Source organism: Emericellopsis cladophorae (genome assembly GCF_022114955.1).
Source record: "Emericellopsis cladophorae strain MUM 19.33 chromosome Unknown NODE_2_length_1295279_cov_118_880017, whole genome shotgun sequence".
NCBI lineage: Eukaryota > Fungi > Ascomycota > Sordariomycetes > Hypocreales > Bionectriaceae > Emericellopsis > Emericellopsis cladophorae.
In genome coordinates, this window is record NW_026250927.1 from 657,426 (window position 1) to 676,909 (window position 19,484).

At 54.2% G+C, this 19,484-nt stretch overlaps 3 protein-coding genes across 3 annotated transcripts; 2 read left to right on the top strand and 1 right to left on the bottom strand.

Annotated features, from left to right (window-relative positions):
• Nucleotides 1-4,892: 4,892 nt before the first annotated feature.
• On the bottom strand, nucleotides 4,893-6,101 carry J7T54_006957 (DNA-binding protein-like protein; the record flags this gene model as incomplete). The annotated part of the gene is made up of 1 exon (XM_051509205.1): nucleotides 4,893-6,101. One exon carries the CDS (start codon nucleotides 6,099-6,101, stop codon nucleotides 4,893-4,895), a length of 1,209 nt encoding a protein of 402 aa, XP_051366171.1.
• Nucleotides 6,102-12,907: 6,806 nt separating this feature from the next.
• J7T54_006958 (DNA recombination/repair protein RecA/RadB) lies at nucleotides 12,908-14,395 on the top strand (the record flags this gene model as incomplete). The annotated part of the gene is made up of 6 exons (XM_051509216.1): nucleotides 12,908-13,010; nucleotides 13,072-13,207; nucleotides 13,260-13,312; nucleotides 13,366-13,656; nucleotides 13,705-14,027; nucleotides 14,078-14,395. The coding sequence occupies 6 exons, from the start codon at nucleotides 12,908-12,910 to the stop codon at nucleotides 14,393-14,395; spliced, it is 1,224 nt and encodes a 407-aa protein (XP_051366172.1).
• A 1,510-nt stretch (nucleotides 14,396-15,905) lies between these two features.
• J7T54_006959 (TFIID associated protein) lies at nucleotides 15,906-17,673 on the top strand (the record flags this gene model as incomplete). Its single annotated transcript, XM_051509227.1, has 5 exons — nucleotides 15,906-15,929; nucleotides 16,237-16,376; nucleotides 16,432-17,095; nucleotides 17,155-17,200; nucleotides 17,360-17,673. The coding sequence occupies 5 exons, from the start codon at nucleotides 15,906-15,908 to the stop codon at nucleotides 17,671-17,673; spliced, it is 1,188 nt and encodes a 395-aa protein (XP_051366173.1).
• Between the last annotated feature and the right edge of the window lie 1,811 nt (nucleotides 17,674-19,484).

A 19,484-nucleotide genomic window follows, 5' to 3' on the forward strand; every position in this document is an offset into this window, starting at 1 on the left:
CCCGAACATCCTGACATATGCACGTTGGGGGTACGTAGCTGTGGTTCTGGACGCGGGGTTCGGTTGAAGCCAGGCACGGCCGGGGAAAAGGCGCACCCCATGTACGCCATGTAAACGCAAGTACCTGGCGAACGGAGATTCAGGTACCGAGGGCATCGGCAGACTGAAGTATGTCAAAGTGCGTTTGCGATCCTGGACTGGCTTGCGAAGGGTCTCTCCAAGGACGCAATGGCACCTCGGGGAGCAAGCAACGCGCGTCCGCTAAGAAAATTGGCTTTCGGCGGCTCGGAATGAAACGCTGCACATGCAGGACACAGCGGTAAAGACCATTCAGGCCGTTGGGATAAAGACTCGTGAGCGACAGCCGAACATACGGTCAGGGTGTGAATGCAGGACGCTGGTCGAGGGTGGTGCCCCGGAGTGCCCCTGAGTTCAAGAAGATCCGACTGGTTGAGGGGTGGTTCCGGAAGGTACTCCGAGAGCATATCTACGCGTTTCCAAAGTCAGTCTATTCTTGTAACGACCTCCGCTCCCTGAAAAGGGATTTGATTGATCACTAGGAATTGACTTTGTGGTGACACGCTTAGCCTCTGACGTGGTGCGGTACCTGATATGAGCCAGCCTCGTACGGTTCGGCGGTAGAATTTGGACGAGCCACCTTCGTATCGAAGCCGGCGCCAGGAAGAAGCTCGGCTCAATATCGGTCCAAGTACTCCCTTTCAGAGGCAAGGCTCACACATCCGTGTGGCTCGATTCACGATGGACCCTGGTGTTGGTGCGTGCAGCAAACCAGAACCTTGACGCAGCCAAGACCGGGGCAAGTATTCACACCAAGTAGGTTCCGGCTTCAAGATAGGTGGATGTGCTCACCGACAGATACGGTTGCGTTGCGTTGCAGACTGGCAATGTTTCATGACAGTATGTGCGTCCGATGAGCACCTATCAAATTAACAGAAGTAACCTAACTTCCAGCAACCGGTCTGCTGCTCAAGATCAGTCAGCCAGCGATGTGGAATAGCTCAAAGCAGGACGCGGGCTGCGGCCCTTCTGCCCCCCAGCGAGCAGTTATGGTTGTGACCAAACAGCGCAACAGTGACCGTACCAAGCGGTGTTGATCGCTTGGCTCTTTTGGATATCGCGGCCACATCATAGTAGGTCCCAACCAGAGCGCATGCTCACTATCAGACCCCAGCATTGGTGTGGTAGGTAGAAGGTAGCGGTTCAAGCCGCCTCACAGAACACATGCTGCAGCCATTCTCGGTCCTGTCTTTGCATTGCTCTGTGTGTCTCAACACCACCAAGTGCCGCTAGAAGACACCAATTCTTCTGTGATGCTGGCAGTCGCTGCCGCGTTTGCGTGCAGGCAGATGCAGGAAACATTGCACCGTCCAATGCCTCAAACTGGCATGTCTGGCGAGGCCACATTTGGCGAGATAACCGATCGGAGAGTGCGCGGCACGATATTAATATGCAGTGAACAGCCGAAGTTGTGACGCCACTTCGCAACGATGCACATCCTGCAGACCGGTTAACAAATCCAGAATAAACAAAATGGCTTCGTGTGGCTGCATTCTAAGAATCTGTGGCATATGGCAGTGCGCTATTGCTGCTCAGACTGGAGTTATCGGCTCGGCGGCTCTCCTCGATGGACGAGATGCCATCCGCAGTACTGGATCGGGCACGTTGAGTGTCGAGACCTTTGTTGGTATGCCTCGGCAGATAACCAGATGTAGGAAAATCCGTGGATAGCCAGCATCATCTTGGAGTTGGGCCACGTGTGCTGATAGTGCCTGAGAGCTTGAGCTTCCCTATGTGTTGGTCCTCCTCGCGGGAATGGACAGAGCAACAACGCCACCAACAGCAGCAGCCATGGCTCTCGTCAGCCAAGCTCAGGCACCAGCCAAACAGTCATTGACCACGTTGTGTTTCCTGGGCAAAAAGCAGCAGGCTGCCGGGGTTCGGCGCGCAAATACGGCCCACGGGCTCGTTGCAGCGGGTCAGCAGCAATCCATTGACGGCAGTGCAGCGTGTTTGGCCTACGGCCGCGTCTCGTGTCTGTGGTAGGCGCGCGTATAGGACGGAGTCGGAGTCGTTTGTCAACTCGCTCCCGGTGGGGTGCTGTAACTTGGAAGGCGACTCGGGCCAGACAGCTCTGAGACTTCGATGCGCAGGCAGGCAGGTGATGATGATCACGCAACACTTGGGGAAGCCAAGCTTTCGCGGGATGACTTCATCGCTCCTCCTCCAGGCTCAAGAAGGAAATGGCAAGCGTTATCGACGAACTCAGGGCAGGGCGCCCCTTCCCCACAAAGCAAAGAAAATCCCACGGGCACACCCCCCCTCCCCAGCCTCCAATGGGAAGGACCCTGGTCTGGGGCCTCTGGGCCATGAAAATCTCTGTCAACGACGCAGCGGCGGGGTTTTCCTGAGTAGGAATATGCCTGTCTGTATCGTCGTTCGGAGGACTCGGGATGTCTGTATTGAGGAAGCCGGCGTGTGGGCCGATGACGATAGGCATGAACAGTTGCGTTGGATTCGAGTCGTGACTGGGGATCGCTCCTTGGGACGGAAAAGCGATAAGAAGACCCATCATGTGGTGGTACAAGCAAAAATGCTGCTGTGCGTTGAGTGCAAGTCCTTATCGGCGCGTTGCCGCCAAAAGGGCACCATGCCATGCGGCCACGCCACCATCCCTGGTTGATGCAGTCGCTCGTTTGGGCACCGCAGCCAAGTTCACTAAGTTATTAGTCAAGATCTCATAGTGTTCTGGCATGGGCTTGTCTGTGGCTGCTTGCAATCGCTCGTTATCAGAGCGGGATTTTCCGCTCGGTATTGATGACTGGTGCGCTGAATATTACACGTAGCCCTTCCCCAGAGTCGACGGACGTCCGCCGAGACTGAGTGCAAGTGCGAGTCATGGGAATTGTTAACCCCACACCCCACATTCTTTTTCTCCATTCAGCCAATTCCAACGACCCATCGGGCCGCTCTCAGTCTCGGCTTCCTCACTGCCACCTGGCATGATCAGTGTATGTCTCCAGGAGTAGTCTGCGTACTCCGTAGTGCTCCTACTTCAACGATGTGCGGCGCTAGATTGATGATCAGTCCACTTTGGCTTCATGCTCTATGAGACAGCGCTCGGCAGTCATTCGGCAGCGGGCTTCGCTGGCTTCATCTCCCCAGAGTCTACAAGCCAGCGAGTCTCCTAAGGTTCTGAGCATTGCCGATCAACAGCAACACTGCTGACGCGTTTTTGCACACATTGTACTCCGAGACTTCGCACCAACGGATGTGAAACTCATCTTCAGAAGTGCAAACACATTCTCTTACCCGATTGTTAGCCTTTCCTTCCCCTCAACACTGGCATGTGCCCAAAAACATGCATCCAAGACGAAAAGCCACCCCCACTCAACGAGCATGATGATCAACTGCCCGCCCACCCCTTTGTTGACAAACGGCAAAGCCACAAAACCGTAACTCGCAGCGCAAACGTGCCACACGCAACATCTCATTAGTACCTTATGCACTTCGCATCACACAGGCGGTGAAGACGACACGTCTTCGTCCAGAGAAAAGAGCGAAGAGAAATTGTAATCACGTAAAAACAGGCCACCACCGTCGGCCCAGACATGTCATCGCATCACCAACACCCCCTCATTTTTGCTTTATTCTTCTCCCAGAATTACTCATGACAGTCATTTGCCCACACATGTGACAAAACGGTCCAGAACCCCCTCCTTCGCAACTGTAATTAAGCCTCATTTGTGGTGGCTTTCCGATGGACGACAAGCTTTGCTACAGCAGTCGTCACCACCCTGGGTGGACGGGAGGGAGATCCAATGAATTGTCTCTTATTGAGCCCGTAGGGCAGCCCGTTTCACATGCTATCTGACACGCATAGCACTGCCCGACGCAGCATAGGCACTGCTCAGCTCAGGCCAGGCGCCTATACATGACACCTCAGCTCTTTGTCTGGCCACCCTTGCGCCCCGTTGCCACAGAGGTGCCGTGTCTCCTCCCATCGGGACGCGCGTAGACTAGGCAGATGCAGCAGTGCCTTTTTCTTACTTTCTTTTCTTGTTTCACACACGTCTCCCAGCTCGTAACGGCGACGCAAGGCTGACGTGAGTGAGTACACGCCCAATTTCAGGCAATGCAACCCCATGGGAAAATCTGTGGGGAAGAAAGGGAGGGGGGCATCGGGAAGGCAAATGTCTGGGTACGCAGAGGCGCTTGTACATTCCAAACGTTGCGCGTTACCGCTTGTCTCATGAAAAGTGCATTTTTCTCAAAGCCCAAGTAGCCGGCGGCCAGTAGACTGGTTGGTGCGGGATGAATCACCCACCCTCTTGGTTTGGGGATGCTAAGACAGTCGTGACCGGGCGAAATGGGGACACGTGAGAGTCTATCCAAAGATCACGGGCGCCACAAGCCGTGGGGTGGAAAAGCTTATGCAGCTGGTAGTGTGCAGTGTGAGTCACGGCATGCTCAAGCTAGGAGCAGTCACCTCAAGCCTTGGCTGTGGAAAATCGGGGTGGGAGAGGTTTTGGTACCAGATAATAAGCAGGTTTAATTATCTGCTAAAAGCATGTAGCTTCAGTGAAGTGGTGAATCTCTATAAGGCCACCTGGCCGCTTAATACAAAATAACAAAATAAAGTCGAGGTCCTGAATCAGCTTGGACCCTTTAACGAGCTCCTGCGCTGGATGTATGCCATGCAAAACGCCAAATGTCCCTTGTCTCCCTTCTATGCCCGTAGTCTATAGAACAACGTTGTTGGTGTGGTTTGTGTATGTGTGTGTGTGTATGTGTGTGGTATGTCATTAAAATCGTAGCGTCTGCCTCCAAATGTCGCCTCATTGCCTTGGCTTCAGGAGCTCATCGCCGGCTCTTCACAGACGATCCATTAGGTCGCCTCCCGCCAGGCTGGCTGTCGCGGAACTCCGTCCGCTGTGGGTGAAGCCTGTGTCATTCATCATGTCGTGTACAGCCACTTTGGGAACAGGCAGCTTCCTCTGGCTTCCATCTGGCCGACTGAGAATATCAGTCAAAGAGATGCCGTTGCTCCTGGGGGGGTTGCCATGGGGCGGGCCATGAGGACCGTGGAACTGCGCGTTCGAGTCAAAGGTAGGCTCCATGGGTGCCAGAGCAGGCGTGGTGTGGTGCAGAGAGAGGCTCCTGAGACCGGGCAGATCGTACGTTGTGTGACCAATAGGTCGCAGACGGGGAGAGTGGGCGGGCGTAGCGATAGGTGTGTGATCAGGAGTCGGCGAGAGCGAGTCGTGTGAGAATGTGGGTGAGGAGGGCGCCGTGGAGTTTGGTGAATTAGGTCTTGATCGCTTGATGTTGCGCAGAGCACCGTTGTAATGCTCATCGTGATGCTCCTCGTTGCTGTGCGATCTCGACATTGAGTACGCGGAAAGACCGCGCGGCGCGTGAGACTGATAGGGATGGTGCCGGGAAGGCGCGTGGTGAGCAGGCCCATGGCTCTGGTGAAGCGTCTGGGCGGCCTTGGCCAACATGTCAATGTCGCCAGAGCGGTGCATGCTGGGCTGCGGCAGAGCAAACGAAGCATACGAGTGCGGTGGAGAGACGTTGGGGGATGACAGAGCCGAGGAGGGGGCTGAGCGGATGTTTTTGGGGGCTGGCGGCGGTGCCATCATGCCATCGTGCCCCATGTTTGCCGCCATCGCTTGCTGCTGTCCTTGAACCTGCTGCTGCCCCTTGTTCCCGCGTCTCGAGTTGGGGTTGTTGTGTATCCTCGAGTGTCGAGTCAGCTCGTCACTACGAGAAAACTTTTTGCTGCATCCTGGGAACTGGCACGCATGGGGCTTCTCTCCGGTGTGTGTACGGATGTGCCTGGTCTGGTGCTCTAGGCGGTGGAAGGCCTTGTCGCAAAGGGGGCACTTGTAGGGCCGGGGGAGCTCGCCAGTGGTCTCACTGCTCTGTGCGCCAGGCAAGGGCCCGTTGGGCTTGATCACGGGGACAGTGGCGGCGGTGGCCATATCACCTGCAGCCTGTTGGCCGTTGTTGTTGGTATCCTCCACGTTGTCGGGGTTAAGTAGCCGCGAGACGTCGACGGCTGACTGTGATCGTTGCATGTGATCTTCACCTGCTGAGCAGATGAGGGATATTCAAATTGGCAGACCAGAAGCCGCGGGTAGAGGTGGTCGTTGATGGTCGAGTAGTGGTGATTGGCGGTCTTGTTGATCAAAAAGTTGTTCTGCCGTTCAATGCTGGGGAAGCTGGGGAGGTGCCGTCTTGTAAAAAGCTGGAGTAATCAAGATTCGTAGAAGGAAGGAGTGTCAAAGAAGCCTGGGGGAGACAGATGGTTTAAAAAGAGTAGGAGCCTTCGGCCGGGGTCGGTAAATGGAACCATGGATCCTGAGAAGGGGGGGCGTGCGACTCACGAGGCGCTGCTGGGGGAGCATGTGCCCTGGACGGGCGCTGAGCGAGCAAATTCGGGCAATGGAGGGACTAGGCGTGCAGAAAAAATTTGGACGCGATAGTGGGGTAGCTGTAGCACCTGGAGAACAGCCGCTTTGGAAGGCCCGTGGGGGGTGTCTCGAGTCAGTCAGTGAGTGGGGTTGCATGTGGAGGGCGATGGACAGGAAGGTGCGCATCACCGAGAAAGAGTCGGAAAAGGAAGGCTGCTGAGTAAATTTTAGGCACGTCAAGGTGTCACCTCCTCCACTATCAAGCAGGCTGGCCAGTTCGGGGACCAGCGAACAATAAGGCTACCCTACTGTGGTTATTGTTCCCGTCTAGTTAACGCCGATGGCAAACATGTGCTTTTCACAGTCGTTCAATCTATTTCAGGACTCACTGCTGCGCGGCCTGCGCAGCCTCCTAATACAGCCGGCGTCACAGGTGAAGATAAAGGAAACTGACAGTTGATAGAATGCGTAGGAGAGGTGTGGGCAGGCTCAGCGATAAGGCAGGAGCCAATTCAGCCAAAATCCAAGTCAGATCATCTCTCTGGGGAACCCTCTTTCCAGCCAGATACCGTCCGCGTCCGCCTCGGAGAACAGAGCCGACACTCTCACTGGGTCTCGGCCCGGCGAGCTTCGCTCACCTTGTCACCCCTTTCAGCAGCCGAGCAAGATGTGATGATGCTCACCACTCTGGCCCTCACGCATGGACCACGATCCTAAGGACCACCTACACGCGCACAGACAAAATTACCGGGTGAGCTCTTTGCCTACCTGCCTGTCTGTCACTGCGGACAAATTTGCGCTCGGCCAAATCAGCGACAGGCTAGGTTAGTCATTGCATGCGCGGTTATTGTGTGTTGCCGTGCAAGTGCCTAAACCAGCGAACGTGTGCGCTCTTGGCTGGCTGAGAGCGTCCAGCCGGCTCACCGGGCGATTGTACCCCACAGGAGTGTACGTACGTCCTCTGCCAAGGGATGGAGAATGGGCTGGACGCGAGGGCATTAGAGCCGCCGAGATACCCTGGAGGACGGTCCAGGCACGGGCTTGGGCGCAGGCGCCGGCCCCACCAGGGGCCCCAGGCGCCGTCAATGGATCGGATTTGACTGTGAGATAAGCGACTCAATCTGACTTGAGCGCATCCAGAGAGAGAGCCATCGCTCGATAGTCTCTTTTCTTGTCCTTGATAGGTACATGACGGAGTGTCGAAGCCACGGGCGCACAGCTGAGACCTGCAGGCCTGCCCCAGAATTGCTTTGCTTTGCTGGCGCCGCCTTCGGGCTGGGGAATGCCTAATGATGGGGATGTTGCACAAACCGCCTCACTTTTCCTTCTTTTGTCGCCCTGCCTCAAAGCATGGACCACTTCATTAACCACCTGTGCAAAGCGACAAAGAAACGAGTGCGCACTCACGGCCGTGGGCAATAATCAATGTGTACCTAGGAGCGGTCCCCATCACTTGCCATGATTCACACTACGTACGGCACTCACGGCATCCTCCCCGAACCCAACAACCCTCACTCTCTTCGCCGTCGTGCCGTCATGAGCGACAAGAGATGAGAAGTCTGACAACGTGCGGCGCTCGCCTACCTTGAGAAGCTGTACGTACAGTACAAGCACGGGGTAATAATTGCATAGTATTATTATTCTTTGTGCAGTGTGGGCATCATCCGAGGCTGGCAATCCCCCTGGATTGGGTTAGACCACTCACTCCTGGCACCTTTGCGCGCACACGTACTATGTACGCAATGATACTGCGACAACAGTGCGGCCATCTCACTGCTCCGTGTTTATTAGTACGTAAGTCCTCCGTACGTACGTAGAAAGAAGCCATCTTGGCCTCAGGTCGCACGCCACCTGGGGCGACGTACACTGGATGATTATGCGTGGAGAGCTGAGTGATGATGTGATGGCCCGGGGCCTCTTGTGGGGGCTTTCCTGGGGGCCGGCCAAGATGAGACAATTGATTGGCACTCTTTCTATCCTCGGGGCACAAATTTCCTGTCTCATCGTCTGCGCATGATTGCCACTGTTGCTTTCAATGTGGTGCCCGACTCCTTTCCGCCATCACTCGTCGTTACCTCGTGATGGCGCCCCTGAAAGACCACGAGGAAATCAGGGAGCATGTGATGGACGACATGTGGGGGATCTAAGATAGGCTCCTGAGAGGGGTGCGCCATGCCCACAACGCGCCTCCGAGCTGAACTAGAACAGTACATGAGCGAGAGATACGCCTTGCCGCTCGTATTGGCCTCGCACGTACGGATAATACTCCGTACAACAGGCCGACCAGGCCTTTTCCTCAGCAGGTCGTATCAGCTCCCCTTCTAGAAACAAGCGCAAATGCCCCTATCTTCCAGCCAGGTCCCGCTCCCTTTTGATTACCTACTGCTCTCGTGCCTCCGCATGGACTGAGACTGAATCAGGACAATGACAAATGCGAGTCGTAGAGATTTGTTTCAGCTGCCGACCGAGGCCTGTGAGTCGCTATTATAGAGGGCAACGATGTAGGCCATCGCCAGTTGTGCTTGTACAATCCGCTTGGTGGTCGAGTGCGGTTGTGCGCGTCTGTGGTACTGTGTCCTTGGGCGGCTACACGGGAAATCTTTCCACTCCGTGGTGCGTCACCCCGGACTTGGCCCTGTCCCCTCCCTCCCTCCCTGCCCCTGGACTCCAGATTTTCGCGGCTGCTGCTCAGCCGACTGAGCTGACTCTTGCACGCACTTTGCCCAGCAATGTCCATGGCGTGGGGGTCTGCGCTGCACATCCTGATCATCGTGCCGATCTTCCCACGGGCAGAGGGTAAAGGGGATCAGGACGACAAGATCCGGAGCAGCTGGCTGCGCCTACAATTGGTGCGTTGGCGACATGGCACTGATGCAGTTACTTCTAGTCTAGAACATAATTGACTAGTAGTTTCCAGAGTTTGTGTGGCAGACACTGCTCAATGTCTGGGGTAACAAGATCCCGCGGTTGATGTGAGCCGCTGCTCCGCGAGTCTGTGGCACCAGGAGCAGTGGATGAGTGTTGGAACGCTATTAGACAGATAGTGTCCAAGCCGAATTAGTACCATGCCCTAATTGGCAATTCCCTCCATGGCTTTGGCGGGATCTCTTGGCATACAGTCGCCATATCTGCACACGTCGCTGAAGGTGCCTCCGGCTCACTGCACATGCAAGCCAGCGAGCGCCCAGCTCAGACCGTACTGCTATCGTGAATCCGGGGCATGTTGCAATTCCTCTATGGTCAATAGCTTGTTTCGCCGCTTGCGAGATGCGCCGCGCAGGTTTTCGGCCAAATTCCAGTTATCATCCCCGGACCTGCCTGGGGTGCAGTCTTCCAGCACTGCCTCTTTTTCCTGTCGCTCAATCTTCGGGTTTTCGCGCAGACACACGCCGAGACAGACATGGACCGCGCACGTCCCGCCGCAGGCATCCCCGGTGGAGGGTGACCATGGCTTGTTGATTCTTTTGGCTTCCCCGGAATACTCCAACTGATAACCCGCCCCGGACTGGGCTTGTCGCACTTTATACACTCCCTTTATCGTCAGAAAGTGGCTTGTTAGAGAACAGTGTGGTCTTCAGGGGTACCGATTGTCAAGCTGCATGTGAAAGTCAACGAACCGAATGTTGAATACGTCCCTGTGTGGCCTCTTCACGTTTCTTTCCCCAGCCGCCAGTTGGCCAGGCCTCAGGGCTCCAGACTCCAGCTCACTATGGACTTTATCCTATCCAATGCTGTTGTTTTGGAAGTTCGGAGCACCACTATTAATATCCTGCACTTGCGTAGATGATAAGATCAGGCATGCATTCGCAGGCTCGCAGCAGCTGCGCAGCATGTGAAGCAGGGACTCGGGACCTGCAGTAGTAGCCCTATTCCAGAGTCCAGGACAGACAGGACTCCAGACACGATGTTTCGCCCAAGAAGAACCTTTGCAGGCAACAAGGCGGCCGCCAAGCCACTGCATTACCTAGGAAGGTGTGCAAGAATCGATGCAGCCTCGCACCACGTAATAACGGTGAGAACGCCGCAATCAGTTCCATCCGCATCCGCCTCCAGGTTCTGCCCCGCGTTCTCGCGAGGATAGTGTCATCACTCGGCCTTGCCGAAGGGGGCCCTTTCCCGTGGAGTCCGCCGTGGATAATTCGGGGACGGGCTGTCACCGATTCCCCCAATAACATTTGCGGGCTGTTGACCGGACAGACCTCGGTGACAGTGCGGCGGCACCTATCAATTCAGTCCACTTTCTTTCGCGTCAAGCCATCCACGTGCAAGAGTCTGGAGGATACTGTTTTGCCACTCTGCTCGCTCGCTCTCGCGCTTGTCGCGCCGACAACAATGTGGAGAGGAAGCCTCGGCGCCAGGGCGTGGCTTGAGCTTGACGGCCTTTTGCGAGTTCGCGCCCGTCGAAAGGACATGACGCCTGTCCTCGAATGCGGAGACTGCCATGATAGGGATAGTGATCACTGATAGCCGTCCACACGTCCGGGGTTGACGGCTGGCTTTGAGAGAAGCTTTTTGGAAGCCCAAGGAACACTTGATGTAACCCCACCTTGCAACGCCGCATCGGTGAAATACCTGGGGAATTACAGCACCTTTTGGTGGTGGTGGTGGTAGGCTGCTGCCTGTGCCTGGCTGGGCCAAACTCTTGGCCGCGCAACAGGCGAAGGGTTGCATCGGTCTGCATCACCCGATACCATGATCTTGTTGACTTGTCGCGACAACTGACACTCGATCAATTGTCTTTCGCGACATTCACTACGCCTGCGCTGTGCAGTCGCCTAGGGTTCTCGATTCACCGTGGTCAGGTGCGCAAGTTTACCTACCTACGGAGAGCGGTGTTTGTCGCGCGGTACAGGCAGGTACTCGAGAATACTTAGTAGTCGACCCTTCTGTAGCAGCACAATTCATGGGACCAACCTGTTGATACCGGTCATACCAGTGCTCCACGGTGTCACAGGTCGCCTCATTATGCTCTCCCGCCCAAGACGAGCTTTTACTCCAATCCATGAACATTGGGCACAACGCGCTCCCTGGGTGAGTGGTCTGAGCAGCGTGGACAGACCTTGCACTGGTTCTCGCGCGGGCCGAATTTGTCCTCCACAAGCTTCCCGGGGCTCCAGAATGTCCACTTCAAAAGTTTAAGTTCAGGTACGCAGACGTAACACAGTTCAGCGCAGTTGTGCCCAATCGATAGAGCCTACCGCTCACATCAATGCGCTCAATCCAGCTGTCCCCGGCGTCCGCTACAAAATGCTGACGACGAGCACCAAAATCTCGGCGGACAAAGCCCGCTTGAAGCCTAACCACGTCCCACTCGCATGACATCGATGCAAGATAAGTCTCGATGGTGGAGATTCGCGAGTCGGGCCGTGGTGTTATCACCACCCTCCCAAGTTTCGGCGATTGATAGTGGCTCCCCGATTTTTCCCGGTGCGAGGAGAGTCCAAGATCAGCTGGATGTGGCCTGGTGTATTAGACCGTGGGAATAAGAGGTGCTGAGCTCCAGTATCTGATATCGGTTGTCTTCGCAGCTACATATACTCGCGGACCTTTTGTGTTCCCAACCTGAAGCTCTGCCGGCTACTGAGGTCAAGTCAAGCCACTGGGGTTTTGATCACCATTTGGTGGGGATCACACTACATGTAGAAGCTCCAAACCCCACTCCTCCAGCCTCGCTCGTCATGCTGGATCTAGGAAAAAGTGTCCTGCAAACATTCAGCACTCGAACTAATGAGTGAGCTCTTATTGCAAGAGGAAAAAGCTTTGCGTCTCTCAGCCAGCTGGCTCATCTGAGAAATGTTCCCAATGACGGGCACGTATCCAATGATTCGTCCAGCCTCATGACGTACGGTATTACTTGGTCTCACAAATGTCTGCGGTAACCGTCAAACCGACGCTGATGGCATCATGAGGCTTAGTGCTGGGAAGTCCGCTGTCCTCAGGGGCCCTCGGTTATAGCACCGCCGCTAGTTGATGCCTCGACCCAGAATCGGGTACGATCAAGGGCTTTGGTGACAGTCCGAAGACGCTTCCCCCGTAGAGATGGACAGGCTTCGGCGCTTTGCTGGAGACAATGCGCCTGAAATCACAAGTCAAGGTAACCAGTTCTGCGCCCGTGGCGTGCGACGATGATATCGTGGGCGTCACTCCTGTCGTCGATGGCAGGTCGAAGTGACGGGGAAGTCGTCGTGCGGGCTGGTCGCTCGACACGTGTTAGTTAGGAGCTTGAACTCCTCGGCACCCCTGAGTTGCAAATCGCCGCCAACGAGTAGCAACAAAGATGCCATTTCACTGCGCTGGGGTTGGAGGAGAGTGCAGGTGCTTAGATGTCCTCGTAGAAGTGAGGAGAAGGAACACATTAGTGACGCGGAGTCACGTGCGGTCGTGATGGCATAACCCAGCCCCACCACAATCGCGACTCGAGGCATCAACTTCTTGATCAGCTGAATGGACTATGGATTATCATGCTGTGCATGGCCATGATGTCGCCAGTTTTGACGTTCCCAGCTCTCGTAAGTCCCTCGTTCCTCAGCGAACAGAACATCCGCCAATACTGCGATAGACCGCCTCCCGACAGTGAGTGCGTCAGCGGCACTCGAAGAGCTTGTCGAGGGTCGCGCGACGCATATATCAACAGGCATCGGTGACTTAGACAGCCTGCTTGCGGCAGAGGATCTTGAGCCGACCGATTCTACGACCACGAGTGGCGGCATCAAGAGAGGCCAGGTCACCGAGATCTGGGGGCCTCCAGGATCAGGCAAGGTTGCTCTCTCGTACGTCCTACCGACTTCTCAAGGCACGTCAACACTGCTGATATAGAGCCAGTCTACAGCTAGCTGCAAATGCCATCAAAGATCATCACGACGTTGCGTGGCTGGGTCAGTAGCGTGTGCTTATGAACAGCATCGGACCAGATACTGACTCCGTGTAGACTGCTTCCAAGACGTCTCCTTGAGTCGCTTGAAAGATGTCTTAGAACATCACAACGAAGACTCGTCAAGCCCATCTACCCGGAAGGTTTCCGGTGCTGAGCCAGGCTTGGATCATTTTGTCCATTACAGATGCTTGACGTTGCCGCACTTCATTGCATTAATCTCCAGACCAACGACAAAAGCTCTTCCGGAATCTACCAGCCTCATCGTCATCAGTTCAATAGCAGTGCTGATAAACTCGGCTCTGCCAAAGGCGCCAGATGGAAGATTTCAGGCCAAGTTGAATCGAGGTACGTTGTATTGAGTCGATCCCTGGAGTCGTGACTGACCATACTCAGGATCAACATCCACCGCCAAGCGCCGGCAAGCGCTGCAGAGCATCATGAAGTCGCTCCAAACCTTGGCCTCCACCAGGAATTGCGCTGTTGTCGTCCTCTCCCAATGCTCGACGAAGATGCAAAGCGAGCATGGAGCGACTCTGGTGCCCAGTATCAACGGCAGTCTGTGGGATCAAGGGGTCTCAACACGCCTAGCTCTCTTCCGAAATTGGCATTGGAAGGAAAACAAGCCAGTACCGATATGCTTGGTTGGAGTTCAGAAGCTCGACGGCAAATCATTGCAAGACTCCTCCGGGAAGATCACCAGCTTCGAAATTACGAATGTAAGTACCGACGTCAGGTTCTGCGAGCCAGCTGATCTGAGAACACACAGGGCGGTCTCATTGCTCACCAACACGTTGGGAATTATCTGCTTGATACAACAACAAAAGCGATGGGACAGACGAGAACGAAACGCAAGATAGCTGACACGGGCTTTGAGGTGCCCGACAGTGAAGACGACGAATACGGCTGGGCAGAAGATGACGAGGCTGCAATGCCTCCGCCGCCCTCACAATGGCAGGGCAGTGAGGATGTCATTCTCGGTCACGAGATAGGCCAGAGCGATGACGACAATAGCGTCGAAAACGAAGAAGACGAAGTCGGTGTTGCGAGACCGATTTCCCCGAATTCAGGGGCGCCACGCCGCTGAAGGACCGAGCAGCAGGAAATCTTCAATCAGGACCTACCTGCATTGACAGCTGCGATCCACCCAGCCTGGCAGCCCACCACTCCCCACGTTTTCGAAATTTCGCTGCCGGATCTCCTCTGGGAGCAAATTTGCCAACATGGCGATCGGCCGAATGTCGGTCTGACAAAAATATGCCCGGCGATGGAGCTTCTCCGACACGATTCAACCGCGAAAAAGAACTTAGACTAGTCTACATCGTCATCGACAGACGCATGCCTTGTCGACGATTGTGGTCCTTAAAAATAGACAAGCTCTTACAAAATGGCACCATTAGCGGCGCACGCCTGCAATTGTAGTTACATCTCCGACAAGGAGAATTTCTCTCGAATTTCCCGTACCCGTCGCAAATTTCAAGGTATGACTCGACAGATGAGTCCACTCCAGCATCGCGTCCCTTGGTAAAGTCTGCAACTGCAGATCAGCTAGGACGCGCGGTCCAGTGCCGGGCGATCGTTGACGATCAAATTCTCTCTTTGTGGGCAATGCGCTAGGAGGCCGCGTATCGAACGCATCGCCATGGCTTGTATTTGCAAGCCTTCATCGTGTGCATGTCGGCACCAGTGCCGAAGCAAACGGCCCTTTCTTGGGGCCAGCGTAACGCCAAGTCTGGCTTCTTGCAAGGCTTCTTCATTGCGTTGGGGACCTTGAGTGTTTGGCGAGTCTCGATGCGTCTTGTTGCAGTGTGCCTCCGTGTGGGCGAGCTGATGCAGACATCTGCTAACGACACTCCATATTACACCCTTCAGATCGATAGCTTGATTGCATCATGGGATTAAATGGAAGTATTCTTATGAATCAGACAAATTGGGAGGTTGAGAGTATATTATTACAGTGATATTCATTTGGTGTCCAGCTGTGGTGACGTTGGGTCCAACGCCATGTCATTGGGGAGTATCTGGTCTTGGCGAGGAACTCATTCATGATGAAGAGATCCATGACGTTCTGGTAGACTGATGTGACCTGAATGATCATGAATCGGCAGGGAAAATCAAAGAGAAATATATTATAGGAACTGAATGAAGCCCAAATGTGGGAAACCTATGTGGTTGTTCATTTTCGTAACATATGACATAGATTGAGGCTCAGTGTAGGGTATTTCAAATCACGCGTTGACCCTTTGGACTAGCTTTTTAGGCCGTGCCTCACAACCCGCCAAGTGTCACCACCTCGTCCAGCTTGATGCTCACTTCATTGGCAAAGAACACAAAATGGAGAATCAAGACGTGTTTTACCCTCATCATTGTATTAGAAAAGTACTTCTGCCCAGAATTATGGTCAATCTGGTCTGCTTTGTTGGGGAGTCTTCCAGTGATGATGATGTAAGCTGTCTCTACCAATGAGAACTCAGGCCCCCAGCACCTTCCGATCCTCATTTGAGACAACGGGTGAGAACTTCACCAGCTTTTCGCGACCGTTTGCTGTGCATTTCATTCAGCGCCACCCAATGACCATCGAACCTCATCGCTAATCAATGAATCATATTCAGCAAGACCCAGTGAGTGAGTGTGCCGCCTTTGGACGAAGAAGACCGATCGACGAGGCGCGGAAGCCAACATCCTTGTGAGGAGGTCGTGACCATGTCTGAGGTAAGAGACGGATCGCCGCGCGATGCGAAAACAAATCACCAACTTATGTCAAACGTCCTGGGACTTCACTCCTGAGATGCTTACATGGCGCTCATGGGTTGTTCGACGCACGCTGTTTGTGATCTGCCTCTGGCCACAATCAGGTCTTGCCGCGCAACGACCGCCACCCTTGACATACACGCAGCAATTGCAAATTCTAGAAACTGACAATCATAGGAGCATGCAAACAGCGCCGAAGCGCTCCCTTCACAGCCTTCAACCGAGCCATCGCCTGCAGCAAATGGCAATGAAGCCCAAGTATCCCAGCAACAACCCAGCGAAGCCGAACAGCCCAGGCCCAAACCATTCTCATGGCTGTAAGTATTAGACTGCAAAAATTCCAACTCAGTCGATTCTAATCAACCACAAAAGCGACTCGCATCCTGAAATGGTCACCGTAGGCCTCGGCTCCAAAGACGCCACACAGTTCAATGTGCACCGAGACCTCCTCACTAGTCGAAGCGAATACTTCCGCAATGTTTTCGAAGAGCGCGAGCGCAAGGGCAACAAAAGCCAGCCTCTGTTCAATATGCCCGATACATCAGTAGAGGTATTTGGCCTGCTCCAAAAATACCTGTATACCGACCAAGTAGCGGCGGACGCTGGGCTGCCGCCGTCCTTCGAGAGCCTGATCGAGCTGTGGAAGCTGAGTTACGTCCTCAAAATCGAAGGCCTAGGAGAAAAGGCGCTGGAGGCGATGAAGGAGCGGAGGCGAATATCACAGCAGATCCCATCAACACCACTGCTCATATTGGTTTGGCGGGATTGCCCCCAAGGCTGTAACATTCGCGAGCTCCTTCTCACATGGGCTGCCGAGTACATGCGGTCTTCTGATTCGAAAGCCGAATTTGCGCAATCTCTACCCAAGTCTGTTCTTGCGGAGCTCGTTGTCACGATGAGCACCTTTGACGACTCGCCTCTCCAAGATGTTTACCCCCCTACCGACATGCCAGCCCCGCCTCCACGAAAGAACGTTCACTATCTCGACTCGCTCAGTGACGAGGAGGCTTTGAACAGTCTCAAGCGGTCCCGTCGCGTAAGTAGCGGTCTCTCTGTGCCGGGTGCATTGTCAGAGTCTAGGACGGCAGCCAATAGTCTGGGACGGAACCCTCGGCCCTCGCTCAATGGGCAAATGCAAAAGGTCAAGCGACGGTCTAGTGCACACGTGTTGGGAGAGAGAAACTACAGTACATCACAGAAGTTAGACTTCTGCGCAGATCTGCTAGCAAGGATGTTATCTGGACCAGGTAACCCCCCGTCTTGTCAACAGATTGATGGAAGCACAAGCTAATTTGTACAGGTTTCTGGACACGTCTTGTCGGACCCTTCAAAGAACCAGTCATGCCGGCAGAAGATGGTGTGCCGGACTATTTCGACAAGGTGAAACGGCCGATGGATCTCACCACCATCAAGATCAAGATGGATCGAAGAGAGTACGCAAACGAGGAAGAGTTCGTGACCGACATGCGCCAGATTTTCGAGAACTGCTTTGCCTACTGGAAGCGCGACACTCCAATGTACCAGGCTGGGGAGAAGCTACAGAAGACATTCGAGGAGAAGTACCGTGGCATGAACAAATGGATCTCCAAGATGGGAGGGGAGGAAGGCACTTGAATGCCTTGGCGTTGTTCTGCGAGGCTGCTTTTCAAGTACGACTCATGGATCTCCTGGCGGGCTCGTCATTGTCCATTGTACCACCACCATTGTCTGTATCAACAAATTCTCGGAGAGTAACGTTAGGAGTTTCGCAAGTCGTTAGTGTCTGGACTTCGGATGGAAGCTTACAGCTCGGGGGACAGCTTTGTAAAAGTAATCAAGCGCATACTCAATGGATCAGGAATGCATCGCTATTTTGATATGGTAGACCAACTAATAATGTACGCCAATGTCTGTGCATGGCGAACATTCGCTAGCAAGCATCGTGAACAGGAATAAGGAAGATGCACATGGCAAAAAAGAGGCAAAAATCAAACAGCCATGTCTGCGTGATCTGGGAATCGAACCCAGGGCTCCCCGACGTTACGCGGATGGCAACGGAGAATTTTACCACTAAACCAATCACGCTTTAACAAAAATTTGTGTTCAAAATGAATAATATATACGTAATTGCTTCCTTTCGCCAAAGACCCAGACCACTGCCGGCCCAACATACCGACCCCACAACACGGTTGCTTCCATGGTCAACTGCTCAGTATCCGGAAGAGGTCCTATGTCTGACAGCGCATTAGAATGCAGCCGACATGTTCCAGCAGACCGTGGACGACTAGCGACCAACCCCTTTGGCGGCCTCCGCTCACAAGTTGAGCGCGCTGACAAGATGCTGATGCTCGGTGGGGAAATGCCGCTCCTTGGCAATCTCCGTATCACGGCGTGGTGTGCCATGATGCTGACAGTCCCGGCGGTCACATAAGTAGGCAAGAGCCATTGCGTATCATTGCTTAGATGGCGAGATAGCCATCGGCATGCAGTCACAATTTTCCGACTTCGGAACCTGGCGACTCACCCGAGGCACTAGCGGATCGCAAGGCCGACGTAAGCCTTGAAAGTGAAGTCTTCTTTGACCCCAGACTGTACTCTCACACCCGTCCCTGATTCATTTATTTCATGAGATAGCCACAATGGCGGGTGACGAGAGAATTGTCCTTATTCCCTGGGACGCCTGCGGTGATGAGCAGTACCAGCGCATGTACGACCAACGCATTGCTTGTGGATGGCGTGCGGACGAACTGCCAGAGTGGAAAGAGAAGCAGTTAAAAGGCACCAAGTTTCTGTACTGGGTTGTAAGACTCCTCCCCGTATCTCAAGGTGGGCACTGGATGGATGCTGATGATTTAAGGTAATACACGACGATTTCCCAGACAAGGAGAATTTGCTACAGCGACATGTCGACAAATATCCCACAGTGAGAACAACACAGCGACCAACAGCTTTTCTTTGCTGACTCGACGCCTGCAGGAAAGCAAACTTATTATTGATACCGTGAGGGCAGTAGGAATCACCGCTAGGGAACCAAGCGAGAAACCTTTCACCCCCATAGGACATGTCGCTCTCGAGCGATGCCCTGATCTGGACCAGAAACTCGGCCATCCGCCGTCAACACTTTGGGTAAAGTCCCTCTACATATCCTGGTATGTGTGACGACCAGCCCATTGTCACGGCGAAGGTATGGGATGGGGGGACGTTTTGTTCACAGCCGGATAGGAACTTGCAAGACGCAGGCTTTGGCCGCAGTGCCATGGCTCAGACCGAACGCATGGCTTCTGAAGCGCCTCATTTCGCAACCAATCTAGCACTTGACACAATGCTCGGCTCGTATCAGACATCCGAAATGCATTTGGCACGCCTCTACGACCGCCGAGGCATCGTGCGGCCCAAGGTACTGCGTTCGACGGAGTCATGGTATGCTCGGCAAGGCTGGGTTCTTG